Source organism: Choloepus didactylus, chromosome 17, assembly GCF_015220235.1.
Source record: "Choloepus didactylus isolate mChoDid1 chromosome 17, mChoDid1.pri, whole genome shotgun sequence".
Taxonomy (NCBI): Eukaryota; Metazoa; Chordata; class Mammalia; order Pilosa; family Megalonychidae; genus Choloepus; species Choloepus didactylus.
The window spans coordinates 27,178,476-27,192,261 of record NC_051323.1 but is presented as its reverse complement, the minus strand read 5'-3'; the positions used below and the strand labels follow the sequence as shown (position 1 = coordinate 27,192,261).

The 13,786-nt window shown below is 33.4% G+C and overlaps 1 protein-coding gene across 2 annotated transcripts in view; it reads left to right on the top strand.

Moving 5' to 3' along the window:
• The window catches only part of AFTPH (aftiphilin), a 64,559-nt gene that overhangs the window by 32,346 nt on the left and 18,427 nt on the right, over positions 1 to 13,786 (top strand). For both annotated transcript variants that reach the window (XM_037806713.1, XM_037806712.1), the window contains exons 3-5: positions 10,058 to 10,209; positions 11,606 to 11,732; positions 12,159 to 12,215. In XM_037806713.1, coding sequence (XP_037662641.1) covers positions 10,058 to 10,209; positions 11,606 to 11,732; positions 12,159 to 12,215 — 336 coding nt within the window. The remainder of the gene's footprint in view (positions 1 to 10,057; positions 10,210 to 11,605; positions 11,733 to 12,158; positions 12,216 to 13,786) is intronic.

Here is a 13,786-nt window from a genome sequence, read left to right as displayed (position 1 = left end):
TACTTTATCCTTTTCTGCTCCAGATTCATTTAGAGAAAATTCAGTGAGATTTGTTTTGACCTAAAATGGTTCCAAGAGGTACAACTTGATGTCTAGGTTGTTCCCCAGTCCTGAGTTTTACCCTGTGCTAAATTTCACCTTTCCTCAACCCCAGGGGAGTGGAAGAGGGCACTCCCTTAAAAATCACTGCTTTATACTGATAATTGATATATTTGACAGTAGGTCCACAGGCTTATTTTGAAGATGTGGTGAATAAAATCATATTGTATAAACTTTAGTTCTCCAATTATCTTTTGCTAAGAAAACCATTTTCAATTGGAAATATTTCCAAAGTCCGAGTGTTCATTAAAATGTTTATACACTATTGCATTGATACTTTTGACCCTTTAAAATATCAGAGAAATTATGGTATTACCAGTTGGTATGCCCAGCTAATCACTTTTCATTTGCCTTTGTATGTCTGAATAGTTTAATTTGCTAATTCAGTTATTACATGGTTTGTCTGGTGTGTATTATTCCTATTGAATAATTTATTATTGAGGCAGAAGTTGCAATTTTAAACAAGGAGTGAATTAATTATAATGTTGGTTTTGACCTCTTTCCCTATTTAGTTTCATCTTATTAGAGTATAGAGTGATACTGATATTGGATAATCTTTAACATCATCAGATAATGAATTTTTAAAAGTATGAGCACTTCAAATTGGAATTCCTTGTATTATATAAGTTGATGGAGGTTATTGATGTATAATTTAATAACTGAAATATAGGGGTACTAAAGCATATGGGCATTTTGTAACCTGACAGATCTGATTTGAATATTGACTCAGCCTCTAATAAGATTTATGATTTTGGACAAGTTACTTCTCTGAACTCAGTTGTCTGTAAAAAGGAGATATCTGCTTCAAAGGACTTTTGTGAAGATAAAATGAAAGTAAATGAGAAAATGAGTGAAAAAAATCAATCTGCTGAAAAATAGGAATTTTGCAGTATGATTCTATTTTTGTGAAAATAAACAAAAACTGCATTGATGTGGCAAGATGTGTTGAGACTTACTGAGAAGTACTGAGATATATTTGAGAACCAATAAGTGGGCTTGCTTGCTTAGGTCTCAAGTTTTTATTTTGCTGAATGGATTGTGCAAAGGAGCAGAAATTTGAAGATGGATGTTGGGGAGAAGTTGCCAGAAGGGGCTGTAAAGAAGTTGGGTTAGGGAAGTGGTAAGCCCTGCTGAGAGAGTGAGTTGGAAGTGAATAAAAGATTATACAGTGACTTTCATTCTTACCCTGCTGTTTTTTGTGAAGGCAACTTGTGCCTTGGCCTACGGTTTCTTCTTTGGCCTTCAGATTCTGCTGGAGAAGTACATTAATCTAGTCCCCTTGGAGAGGGTTAGACTTATTAATATTCTTCTTAAAACGTCTCTCCTTACTGCTGCAGTGTTGGGACAGCACAAAAATCTTCATGTGTTAATGACAGTAACGGTTAGGTTTTTTAAATCGTTAAACTTGAAATGATTTATTCCTCTTCAGTCTTATCTGTGTGCAGCTAGCATCCTGAACGGAGTGCCATCAAGTGGTTTTGTCCAAATTCTGCTTTGACAAAATATTTGAGACTTTTTTAGAATTCAGAGCTCACTTAATTCAATTAAACAAACGTGAGAAAGAATTCTTTTTTATGCAAAATCAGACAAATGGTATAGTTATTTCAGATTCTTCTACTTTTCATTATGTTTGGTATGTAACATTATCAAGGTCCCTATTTTTTAGTTCTTTCCTTTTATCAGCCTATCAAAAGATATCTTTAAATTTTAATAAATATATATTCCATGGGTCAAAAGACAATCAATCATTACAGCTTTGTTGCAGTAATTTGTTAGATAGATGGGAAAAAGTCAACCAAGAAGAAATGTTTCAAACATTTAAGACCTTCTCAAACTAGTTCTCAGATGTGGGCCCAGTGAGCCTCAGAGGGCTCAAGCTTTGATGTAAAAACCATACCAAGTATATTTATTGAGAAAGAGACATTCTTTTCTCTTGGATGAATTTTTTTTTCTAAGAATGCAGAGTCCAATATATTTCATTCTCTTAAACATTCTTAAAAATTGAAGAAAAAGGCGAGTGCTGGTATCTCCAGCATACAAATGGGAAAGAAATCAAAACTGTTCTTCAGTTTTAGGGCTAAGATTTAAAACAAAACAAAATGCTGCTGATAAGAAAAACCCTTTTTTTTTTTAGTTCGGTTTTATTGAGATATATTCACATACCGTACAGTCATCCATGGTGTACAATCAGCTGTTCACAGTACCATCATATAGTTGTGCATTGATCACCGCAATCAATTTTTGAACATTTTCCTTGCACCAGAAAGAATAAAAATAAGAATAAAAATGAAAGTAAAAAAGAACACCCAAATCATTCCATCCCTCCCATCCCACCCTATTTTTCATTTAGTTTTAGTCCCTGTTTTTCTACTCATCCATCCATACATTGGATAACCTCTTTACTTTTAAAGCAGTCCTTTTTTCCAAAGATCATTATGTATATTGTTTTAACAATTTTCAGCTCTTTTTTTTTTAACCTTTTAATGTTCCAGAAAGGATTCTTGATTGAAATAGCCTTTTTCTTACATGTATGATAAGAAAGAGAATGTCATAAGTATTCCTTTTAACCCTGAGCTATTGTAAAATTTTTAAAAATCACTCTGGGTGTTTTTTAAGAATTTAGGTGATCTCTTTATATTAATTGGCTATATAAAGGGAGACTATGAGTCATTTTTTGTTGTTAGCCATCTGATGTTGCTAGGAAATCTCATTAGATGAGGTTTAAAATTTTTGAGCGTTTCACAAAAAGGAAAAAGAGGATATGCACTAATATTTTGGCTTATATAATTTCTAGATTACATTATTGATTTGTTCACCAGAAAGTCCAGAATTCTCAAACTGAGTATAACTAATCCTACATTTTTACCTTCATTTATTTAAGCATCTACCTAAGATTTGTACAATTTTTCCCTTCCATGGGTGAATAGTTGAACTTATGATTGAAAGCAAAGGTAAGCAGTAAGGTAACAGAATTATGACTTAAGAAGCTTTGACATTCTCTGGTCTTTAATTCCAAAATAGAATGAAGTTTATCAGACTTATTCCAGAAATTTCATCTTTTTAGATCTTGACAAATATTACAGTTGGTTACTCTTGTTTTTATATATCTTGAAATTAAGGATTGATAAGTATATAATTGTAGATTGTACTTGATATCTTACTTAATATTTAATGATGGTGAGGCATAAGGTACCCTGTTAAATGGAAGATTAAATTACCCAGTGGATTTTATGTTTCTTCTAAACTTCCACTTAAGTGTAAGACCTCATGCTATCAGTACTAAAATTATTGACATTACTCAACTTCTGTTCCTAAGCAAGAAAGAAAAAATAACTGGAAATTTGTTGAAGGAATTTTAAGAGTTACCTAAAATTCAAGATACTTTGAAAGAGGTATGTGTTGGAGTGGCATAGTCTAGAATCCTATGTGCTAATCTTAAACACATCTGGGAAACTGAATGAGACTTTCAAGGCACTTAATATTTTTATACCTTGATGTAGTCATTTATAAGGTAGAGGGGACACCATATGTCCACATGTAGCTTTCAGGATTTTTAAAGACTTGTAACCTGTTTGTGACTGAAACATTCCAGTCAGGAAGTTCTGCATTAGGTAATATGACTAGATTATACCAGTACATAAAATAGAATAGCAGTTTATATACTCAGGGCTTTCTTCTCCCACACCCAGATACAGAGATCTGAAAGTTGTGAATACACCATGCTTTGTCCCTATTGATGAGATAAATGGTTGGGTTCTTACTTTCCCAGAAATCTAATCTGGTTTGAAAAAAATAACTATAGGTACACTCAAGATAATGAAGAATGGTGATAGGAAAACAAATACAGGAGAAATGAGAAAACTGGGAAAGAGAGAGAAATACTATAAAAACCATTGTACCTTTGGGGATGTGGTATAGCCCAGGTCATATTATGACTCATCTGGGCCTCAGATTCAGAGAGTAACAATAGTACCTACTTCAAAACTCTCATTATAATAAAGATAAAATGAAACTGTTTGTATAAAGCTGCTTAGCCCAGTACCTGGCAAGTAGTAGGTGCTCAGTAAATATTGTTGCCCCGTAACCTCAGAAATGAACTTACTTCTTGGAAAATGTTCTTCAAAAGGTGTAGGAAACAGTGTTGCCAACTGGATTTTTTGGTGCATAGTAGAAAGTAGTAGGAAGACAAGTCAGAACTTCTGTGTGCTTGTCCCTAGTTCTGGCTTTTGACAGTATACTCATCTGTCAGGCTATTTTGAGAACAAAAGCTACCACTTTTGGACAGATAGGGACTCTTCTGAGCACAAGTGCACTTCTGTGCAAATAGCAGACTGCTCCTTTGGCTTTATAGCATCGGACACTAATAGAGACAATTAAAAGCAAGTCTGGCATCTGCCTTAAAGAGCATTTGACTTTGAACCCTACATTTCTCAGTCTCGATTCTTAAAGTGTTTAATGGCCATGTATGTTGCTGTTTGCCAGGCTCCAACTTTGGTACATGTATGAATGGAAGGCCATGACTCAGTTACATAAATTGGTATTCAACTAATGAGTCACCAGTTTCCTTATTTCAAACTCTAGGGAGAACTGACTGTTTTTCTTCTTTGTACTTTAGAGTTGAAGGCATATCAAGTTCAGGTAATTGGTGTGAATGGGATTTTATTTAATTTGCAATTTATATAATTTTGTAAACCTCAACTAAATATTTAGTTTGTGTGCACTTACTCGTTACTAATTGTTCTAGTTTGCTAATGCTGCCGGAATGCAAAATATCAGAAACAGATTGGGTTTTATTAAAGGGGGTTTATTTGGTTACACAGTTACAGTCTTAAGGCCATAAAGTGTCCAAGGTAACGCATCAACAATCGGTACTTTCACTGGAGGATGGCCAGTCGCGTATGGAAAACCTCTGTTAGCTGGGAAGGCACATGGCCAGCATCTGCTCCAAGTTCTGGTTTCAAAATGGCTTTCTCCCAGGACATTCCTCTCTAGGTTTCAGCTCCTGAAAAATGTCACTCTTAGTTGCTTTTGGGGCATTTGTCCTCTCTTAGCTTCTCCGGAGCAAAAGTCTGCTTTCAAAGGCCATCCCCAAAATGTCTCTGTAAGCTGAAGCTCCTCTCTCCATCCCAGTGCGTTCTTCAAAGTGTCCGTCTTGGCTGTAGCAAGCCCGCTCCTTCTGTCTGAGCTTATATAGTGCTCCAGTAATTTAATTCAGACCCACCCTGAATGGGTGGGCCAACACCTCCATGGAAATTATCCAGTCAGAGTCATCACCCACAGTTGGGTGGGGCACATCTCCATGGAAACACTCAAAGAATTACAATCTAATTAACACTGATAGGTCTGCCCACACAAGATTACATCAAAGATAATGGCATTTGGGGGACATAATACATTCAAACTGGCACCTACTCATTTAGGTGCAGCACTAGCTCTTTAATAAAAATTTGCAGTTTGCTTTGTCGAAAATTATGAATTATAGCATTACATGAAATAGTTTGCTTTTTAAGCGTAGTTATCACCTCAACTGTTAAAAGTGAACCCTTTATCTGATGGCTGAAAATGTTTGAAAAACTGCAAAAAGTGGGTAAAGGCATGATTTGGTGAAAAGAAGGCAGGCTTTGGAGGGAATCCTTGCTCTGCACCATACCAGCAGTAAGACCGTAATTAGTTATCTCAATCTCCCTCTCCCTGAGCTTTAAATATAACCAACCTGTGTACAAAAATGATTTAAATAGCTTACAATAAGATATACTTTAATAAGTAGAACGAATATGCCCACATACACACACACAGTCTTAAATGAAAGTGAAATGCTGTTTTAACCCAGTGCCCATTGATTCAGTTAGCATTTATGGAATACCAGCTATGTTCAGGAACTTAGGTGCTGGAGATTAAAACATAAAACATGCTCTCTGTCCTCAAGATTCCTATAGTTTTTAGAAATTGGACTTAAAACTCCTTTGATGATAACTTAATATAGTGGTTAAGAGCAGTATTTAATGTTCCTGGGTTAGAATTCTGCCTCTCCACTTAATATGTGGACACAACACAACTTACTTAACCTCTCTGCTCCATTTTCCTTGTTTATAAAATGGGGGTAGTGATACTACTGTTACCTCCCTCCTATGGTAAGAGACTTAAATAAGTTAATATTTGTTAAGCATTTAGCTTAATGCCTAGCACATGCTAAGCACTATGTAAGGGTTTAAACAAAAACTATAATGCACTGTATCAGACTTCTGCAGTTTTTGACCGTGTTTCAGAAAAACTCTTTTAACTGTTTGCTGAATTTAAGCCCTCAGTTTCCTGAACTGGATTATGCTGATGCTTGCTTTACATAGCTGTCTTATCTGCCTAGGGAAAATGGAGCTCAGCCAGGCTGACTTTACCAGGAATTCCAAATACTAGATTATAAGTTTTTAGAATTTTACATCTAATACAAGTTCAAATGTACTTTAATATATTAATAAACATTACTGTTCTCTATCTTCTTTTTCTGAGTAAATTAGCTACAAGAAGTTTTAAAAATTGAGTGGGCCCTCCATTTAATCTACTCTAGTAGTAGATATCCTCTTATGTCTAGATACTCTATTTAGAAACAAGTTCATATAAGCAGGGTAAATGTAAACAAAGTTGGTTTTTTACTCATAGAATAAAGTAGAATAAATCCAAGCTTAAATAATGTTTCACTTTATTGACTCTAGCTGTGAATGAATTTTATTACTGACTTAGCTTTAAGTCTGCTGCATATGTTAAACTATCCTTAGCTGATAGTGCTGAGGAAAAAAAAAAACTGTATATATTTTAAAACCATTAAAATTATTTAGTAAATTTACCCAAAGGAAGTGAAACTTTTCCCAGTATCACAGTTTTTATGTACATTATCTCAGATGCTCAAATTTATGTTCAAAATGATAATGATTTTTTAAAAATTTTGTGTTTGATATAATCTGTTTTGGAAAATTTGTTTCTTGAGAGAAATCCATCTGCTTAGTCACAAGAGAAACCATTCCTGTGGTAGGTTAATTTCTCTTCTCCCAAGCATTTTGTTAGTTAAATTCTTGTACCTTTCTACTTAGCAACTTTCTTGGACTATGTTCCATCATGTGTTTGAACTTTTAACTTTATTTTGCTTCTTGAAGAAGCAAAGAACTCTTAAACTCACCTACAATTGTGTTGGTATGCTTTCTATTTCATAATGCTGTCAAGATTTAAGTTCTAACTGACAACAAGCCAAGCAAAATGTTCACTAATTTCCAAAGTTTATAAGTCCCAAAGATTAGCAATAGCAGATTCTATTTATTTAAGAGGTTCTTAAAAATAGATATTTGAAAACTAGGCAGGGCTTTTGTTATTGTTGTTTAACTCAATAGGAAAATCTTGAGATAATGTAAAAATGCTTAGGTTACTTAATTTCTTATAATATGATAGAAATTGATAGATTGAGAAGACAGTTATTTTCACAATGATTTAAAATGCTAAATAGCAATAGAGAGACCTTCTTAGTGAACTTTGAGTCTAGTTTTGACACTCATTTATTTTATTCCCCGGAGTCTACTTGTATCATCTGTATATTGACAATAGTAGTAATAAAAGCTACCACCTCTTGAGCATGCCCTGAGTGCCAAGTATTTAATCTTCTACTTCATCATCTACCCTGTGATGTAGGCCCTGATATCTCTAGTTTATAAATGCAGAAACTGAATTCAGGCCCTTGGATCCACAGCCCTCTATTGAAGTGTTATAATTATTTTAGCCATTTGTTCACTAGAATACACTAGCAGTAAATTAAATTTGGCATTATTTATTATAATGAACAAGATGGTACTCTTTTCTAAAGGATGCCCTTACTATCAAACTGGTCTTGTGGATTATTGAAAATTGATTTATTTTTAAAAGTAAAATGTCAGACCAAATTTCATTTTAATCAAAATCTTCACTAATTCTGTTAGCTGCTTTTTTTTTGAATTGTTGAGTTCCCTCCTTGTGGTAGGTGATGACATTTACTTAGTGAATTCTGGTTATTTGATTCTAGTTATGTGTTTATTGTTCTACCTCAGGGGTTGGCAAACTATGGCCCATTGAACAAATCTGTCCCTCTCCTGTTTTTGTAAATAAATCTGAATTAGAACACAGTCACGGATGGCCTGCAAAGCCTAAAATATTTACCCATATGGAAAAGATGGCTGACCCCTTCTCGACCTCATTCAACAAAAGATTCAAAATGATCAACTTTAGTATCTGATCCTAAAGACGTGTGGTACTTTCTTTAAAAATCCCATGTAATTTATATCCTTTATGGGAAAAGGTTGAGGAGGAAGTAAACATTGAAGTGATTAGGCTAATGTTTACTTTCCTGGAGTGTACTCCACTAATTTGAGGATTTGCTCATTGGTGTCTTTAAGGTCATTTCTTCCTTCCTTTAATAAACTTTTTTTTTCTATCCCATTAGAAGTATAACAAAGAGGATACATGAAAGATTCTGTTTTAATTTTACAAAGAAAATTTGGTCATGTGTGAGTTTTTGTTTACCTTCCCTGCCCAGGAGGAACAAAAGCTGCATCATGTTTCCAATTAGACAGTTATCTGATCCCTTTAAAAGTGCTGTCTGTCTATACCCTCTGTTGAAGAGAGTAAGTGCCAGGTCCCCTTGACGCACTCAAGTTTCACAAGCCTTGGGATCTTGAGTTTAGGTTTCATAATTGATAGTGAGAACCTTTTCCCATATCACACACATGAGTATAATGAAGGTGTTAGAGTAACTTTTGTAGAGTTAGCAGAAGAGTACCCTGAGACTAATTATGCAGTGTTAAGTTTTTTACCCTGATACAGCTTCCAAAAGAGATATTTTATATTTTGGTTTGGAAAATTTGCTGGTGGAAATTTTTCCTTTTGTTTTTCATTTTCCTAGCTGCTGACTATACTACAACAGAAATCAGGCACTAACTTGTTTTTGTTAGTTGGCAGGAAGTACCTCCATGATGTGGCATTTTCTTGTACAATGAGTGTCATTTCAGTAGTACACTTAATCTTCCTGCAGCTTAACTTATTTTAACAGTTTCTATTTCTACTTGATGTTTAAGTAGTAAATTGAGCTAACTTGGAAAGTATCTTCTGTGGATCTGAAATACAGTTAGTAAAGTGGGAATAAATGTTATTGTAGGTTGCATGTGTAGAATAAACCTAGTTGCACCAAAAGAATGTAAGTTAATCTAATTCAAATACTCCAAGATGTCAAGAAATTTATCTGTTTGACCTTAGTGAAAAGGCTGAAGAGAATATACAGGCTTTGCTTGGAAGGAAGGTAGTTTTGTATTATATTTCTAAGATATATATATCTATATATAAATATATTAAGGCACCATACAAGAGTAGAGAATGAGATTTCTGAAAGATAATACACATCATCAAAATGATAAATGAGCAGTTGAATGTCTTATGTAAAAATTGAGGGTTTTTTTTTTCCTACTTTGGTTTGTATTACTAACGTTAGAGATATTTCTAAAAGGGTTCCTAAGTTAAAATGTTTACATCTAAGAAAAAGGTTTTGTTCAGCTATAATAGCATAATACTTTTCAAAAGCATCCAGTCTTACTGTTCCTAAATATCCAGATACGCCATAGTGCTAAGAAACATCCCAGTGTGATGGAAAAGAAATGAATGCTGGCTGTTAAGTACCAGATATGGTATTTGGTATGTAGTTACATTTTTTGGCATCTACTGTATCATCACCATGATTACTTAAAGTAATCATTTAGAAAATTGTTCTATGAGCAGTTATGTTCCTTTCACTTATTGTTTCTTGTACCTGAGCAGTGGTTTCCCTCTCTCTCAGTAGTGGAGAGGGTGTGTATTTGTTTGTGTGTGTGTGTATGTGTGTGTTTTAATTATATAGCTATGACATTGTTAAAATTAGAGAAATAAAAATAAACCTTTTGGGGGTGTTTTGATGCAGACAGCTTTACTAAACCGCCTGGAGCGAATTTTCGAAGCATGTTTTCCTTCAATCTTTGTCCCCGATACTGAAGAGGAAGTTACTTCTTTGAAGCACTTGCTGGAAACAAGCTCCTTGCCCATAAAAACAAGAGAGGCCTTAGCTGAAAGTGGGTAAGTAGTAGCCAATTTTTGGATAGCATGTATTTTTATTCTAATTTATAAGCCTATTTTAAAACCTTAAGATTTTTAAAACAGTAAGATTGTCTTAAAACATTAAGGTTCTAAAACATTATTGTGTTAAAGTTTAAAATACCGTATTATACTGTATCATATTGTACTAAAAGACTTATAATGAAAAAACTCCCTGCCTCTCCACTTTAAGCTATTTTTTTTGCTATTTCTAAATCAATATTTTAATCAATCAATTTTATAGGTTACATCTTGATTCCTAGTAAGATAGGTCAGAATTTAGATCTTAACAGCTGCTATTCTCCTTTCTTTATCCTCTCACTGTACTTCCATCACAGTTTTTAGTTAAATTGTTATTTGGTATTTTCATTATTAAAATCACTTCTATGATTTTATAGTTTCCTTTATAGTACTTTAGAATACAACTTTTTCCTGGACTTAATAATTGCCTCTTTTCATTTACTAAGTCTACCTCCAACATCCTGTTAATTCAGTTTTACTTGTGGTGAAACTTAATAGATTTTCCATTCTTTTTTTCCCCCTGGAGCCCTCCACCTTCCTATTCCAACCTGGAATGTTTTCAGTCTAGGTGTCTTACACATATCTTGTCCTGGGACTTGTCTTTTTACTTAGATCCCATTTTGCTGGAGTACTTTCTCTAATAGCCTCCTATGAAAAGGGGTACATGGGAGGCAAAATTTTATTTTATTCTACTCTCACATTAAGTTTATAGTTTGGGATCTTTTTTTCTTTTTAAACAGTTGTTCTGGAATTTCACAATGAAGTGGCTTGGTGTAAGGTGTTTTTCATTCATTGATCAGGGCACTAGGTGTAGTACCTTTCAATCCAGAGGCTTCTGTTCTTCACTACTGGGCAATTTCTTGGATTATTGCTTTGACAGTTTCCTTCCTACCATTGTCTTTGTTTTCTGGTCTCCTATTAATTGGATGTTAGAGAATCTAGATTGATTTTCTAATTTTAATTTCAGAGTTATTCTTAATCCTGAGCTGTTCTCTTGCCGTGCTATATTGCTACTTGTATTTGTGGATCGCAACTCAAGGAGAAAACAAATATTGAATAACTGTATTAGGATGGTAGAATGCCAAGTGATATTTTTTCTTCTTTTAAATATTTTTCTGTTTTACAAGAAAAAAGGAATAATATGTAGTCTAAATTTCTGCTTCATTACTGTGAGTTTAACTTACTTTTCTAATGACTAAGTATTAACTGTTGGTGTCATGCAGATAATAGTTGTATGCTCATGTTAGATGTAAGATTAATAGGAATGTATAATATCATTGTCATATTAAAAATAGAATTCATGGTGAAAGCTATTGAGTAATCTATTGTTGGTGGTGACTTCATCATGAACTTGCAGGGAACTGCTGGATGTATGGACTGAGCTACAGGATATCCACGATGCACATGGCTTGAGATATCAGTGGGGTGGCTCCCATAGCAACAAGAAGCTTTTGTGTTCCTTGGGAATAGACACTCGAAACATTGTAAGTTTGTTAGTACCTTTAATCAACCTATAGATGCTTTTTAATTCTGTTACAGTTCTAGTCAAGCTATGATAAACTAGTTCCTCAGAAAAATAAAAATTAGTTTAAATGTTCATAGATTTTGAATATGCCAATTTTTAAATATTAATCTACTTAGATTTTTTTCCAGTCGATATTTGTTTTTATGAAAAGTTGTTTAGTGTTTTTCCTTAGCTATAAAATGAAGGAATTGAACTAGGAGATAAAAAAAAAAAAAACCCATATGGACAGTTTAACAGTTTCTTCACTTTATCATACACAATATAAGTAATTAAGCATTGGAAGCATACTCTGGAAAATATTACATTGTATGACAGATCATTCTCTGAATATGTGCCTTTCTCATTCTCTAAATATGAGTTCTTTCTCTCTAATACATGTATGTAGCTCTTCACGGGCAATAAGAAGCAGCCTGTTATCGTGCCCATGTATGCAGCAGGATTGGTAAGTACAAAAATGTCTCTGTGGTTACTTATCATTACAGCACTTACTCTGTAAAATCATCTTACATAGCATACCATGGAAAGTGTTTTTTAAGGGTCGTTTAGTGTGGGAAGTTTAAGGGTACAAATATCCTTTTTGAACTCAGAAATCACTTCAGTTTTTTTGTTGGTTTTGTTTTGTTTTGTTTTTTTATTTTTCTATATTCCGTTAATTACAAATATTGTTTTGGTTTAGATTGAAAATTATTTTTATCATAGTAGTATTAGCACTCATAACTCTTTGTAAAAAGCACTTTTGGAGGTTTCTTTTTTCTTTTTCTAAATTTGGTTTTAAAATGAAGAAGCTAAAGTGTGTCTCTGGGCTTAAAGATATAATTTGTTTTTATCTGGTTGCGATTAACTTTAAATGCAATTTTGAGGCTGTGGATTTATGTAAAAGCTAGAAATACCAAATTATAGTCAATGAAAATGAGCTAGAACCCATAATTGGTCCTTAGTTTCTCCATTAATGTTTTAAATATGTTACATTTTTTTTTTCAGATCTGCCAGGTAGGTCCAGGATAACTGAGAAATTTTCATTCTGTACCTTATCAAGACTCAATAACATTTTAAAGTTTGATGTATTTGTGTTTGTTCATGTGTCTTTTGAGTTATCAAAGAATAAAAATGTCCTATATATTAAACTAAAAATTTTGAATATTTCACTAATAATTTCCCCTTTTGAAAATAAGGGGAAAATCTTTAAGAAAGAAATTTTTAAAAAACTAAGGAATCCTTGGTATGGAATTTAAATTATAAAACCCATTATGTGCATGTTAAAATGAATTTGCTGTGGAACTTGAGTTTTGTTTTGTTTTGTTTTATCTATAGACTTTTTTCCATGAGCACTAATTATTAAAATTGAATTGGGACATTTTTCTTGGTTTTGTTTTTACAGTTTTGTTTGTTTTGTGAATGGGCAAAAAAAATTCTGTTCTTGAGCTTTTTTTTTTTTTAAATCAATTTCTGCTCCTTTGTACTTTCAGAACACTTTGGTGATTCCTGCATTCTTTTCTATTGTCAGTAAACAGAACATTTCTTTATCTTTTTGGTCATTTGGATTTCTTTGTTTCTAAAGGAGTAGCATTCTACAGAGTGGTGGTGGAGGTCACATTCTCAGTAGGAACTAGGAATTTAATTTATGGGAACTTTCATTCAGCATGCTGAGAAAATGATCTGCTTAATGCTTATGTGTAGCCTCAGCACATTTTCCAGTTCTTTGATGTTTGTGAGGCATTGAAGGCTAAGCATTGTGTTTTATTTTTTCACCTAATTACAATCTTTATTAGTAATAATTCTGCTGCTTTTTATAAACTGTGACACCAAAGTTTATTTAGTGAATGTATCTCCTCCCCATTCCCAACTTTGTGTTGTCTTTCATTTAGAAGTATATTCTTTTTAACATCTGGTTTCCAATTTTAATTATTCCTGAATTTTTCCCATGGAGGAATAGTACCTCAAATGATCATTTAAGTCACTGGGTTCTCAGACTTCAATGTGTATCAGAATAACTTGAAAAACTTTTTAAAACAC